Source organism: Trichinella spiralis (genome assembly GCF_000181795.1).
Source record: "Trichinella spiralis strain ISS 195 chromosome Unknown Scfld6344, whole genome shotgun sequence".
Taxonomy (NCBI): Eukaryota; Metazoa; Nematoda; class Enoplea; order Trichinellida; family Trichinellidae; genus Trichinella; species Trichinella spiralis.
The window spans coordinates 1-1826 of NW_003533283.1; the positions used below are offsets into that span (position 1 = coordinate 1).

Genomic DNA, 1826 nt, shown 5'->3' on the forward strand with positions numbered 1-1826 from the left:
TTTGTTTGGGGGGAGAAAAAATTTTGGGAGGGGGGGGGATATAATATTTTTTATTTTTATAAGGAGGGGGGGGGTTTTATTCCTTCTTCTTTTCCACTTTTTTTAACCACATTTTGCCTAAAAAGAGGGGAAGGGGGGGATTTTTTTAACTCCCCCCCCCTTTGAAAATTTTATGTGGGAAATTTTTATAAAAACGCCCAGGCCAAATAAATTGGGTAGTGGGAAAAAAAAAATTCAAAATTTTATCCCAGCCCTGGAAAATTGGGCCGGGTTTTTTTTTTTGGGAAAAAAAATTTTTTTTTCGGTTTTAAAAAAAAAGCCTTCTTTCATAAAAGTTTTTTTTTTTGGGGGCCGTCAACCCCAAAAATTAAAAAATTGGTTTTGGCCATTTTTAAATTTTTTTTTGTTTAAGACCGGAGGGGGAAAGAACGTGTTGATAAAAAATCAACCCAGAATTTGCTTTTTTTTCCCCGTTCGGGGGAGGAAGGTTTTTTCAAGGGGATTTTTATAAACCTTTTTTTTTTTTCGGGTGGGTCAGTTATAATAGAAATAAAAAAATCCATTTTTTTATAGAATTTTTACCAAGCTGTGCAGCAGTTATGCAGGCATACGAATGCAGTGTTTTTAATTCATGGATGAAAGCTGCATTCTATTCAAAAGAATGGGTCACTTGCAATATCATTTCATCAGAGAAAGGGCTTCGGTTTTTGCAGAGCTGCTTTTTTGTGAACCAAACATAAGATAAACAGTACCTGCATAATCAAAAAATTACATCTTACCACATCACGCAATAATTACATTGCATATCAAAATTTGATTAAATCTGATTATTATTACAATAAAGACAAACTTATAAATATGTATATTGCTGCAGATCATTCGAACTTACATTTGCGTGAGGGATGAAACAATTAATCTTGATTTTATGCAATGTTAGTGATATAAAGGCGCAAGAGTATGTCCTACAGTGCATATTTTGTAATTTGCAGTGAAGACCTCAAACTATAGAGAGCAAGGACTCGAATTTAATGACTCGGAACTTAGGTAACGGGAAAGCCCTGCCCCCAATGAAGTGCTTTTTTGGCCAAGGTGGGGAAGGCATTTGGTGCCCCAGCCCACTTTCGCTTGGTAATTTAAGCCCCCGGCTTCTATTGTGAAAAATGCGAAGGTACATCCAGCTATTAAAGCATCAGCTCCCCAATTGTCGCAATCGACTATTCGACTTAGCAATTTCCCGAATCAACTGCTGGTATAAAACGATGCTATTCACTATGAGACAATTTGTTTTGTGCGGCAAACGGTTAGTTTGTAACGAAAGAACAGTCGTGAGTGTCATTTAATTTAATAATATAAAATTTAAATGTTCTTCTAATGCTTAATATTTATTAATGAAAACAGCGAAAACTTCACAAAAATGAACTGCAGCAGCTATAATTTAATGAAAATGGTTAATGCTTTATAATGAAAAAAGTTTCCATGGCCATTTTTTATTTTTTATAATCCATTTTTTTATTTTTTTTACTCAAAAATGGCCAAGATTTTTATATGAACAATAGTTTTATTTGGTAAAATATTAACAATAGCAACAAATATGAATACTAATAATGAAGCAATGAAGAGCATGATAATGCAAAAGTAACAAAATAATTTGATCAGTCCAACCAGTTTGAGATTGAAGTGCATATTTTGGCAAGCTTTGAATTAAAAAAATCAAATTTGATTGGTTACACCATAGGAACATCCCACCGCATTTTTGTCATGAAAGTCAGCCTTCTCTTCCTTTTTTCACAATTTTATGCAGTGGTTTTCAGTACATTTGAGCTTTA

The 1826-nt window shown here is 33.6% G+C and overlaps 1 protein-coding gene across 1 annotated transcript; it reads left to right on the plus strand.

The window, feature by feature from the left end:
• Positions 1-573: 573 nt before the first annotated feature.
• Tsp_14925 (hypothetical protein) lies at positions 574-740 on the plus strand (the record flags this gene model as incomplete). Its single annotated transcript, XM_003366229.1, has 1 exon — positions 574-740. A coding segment is annotated over one exon (167 nt), but the record flags the coding sequence as incomplete, so codon positions are not given.
• Positions 741-1826: the final 1086 nt, after the last annotated feature.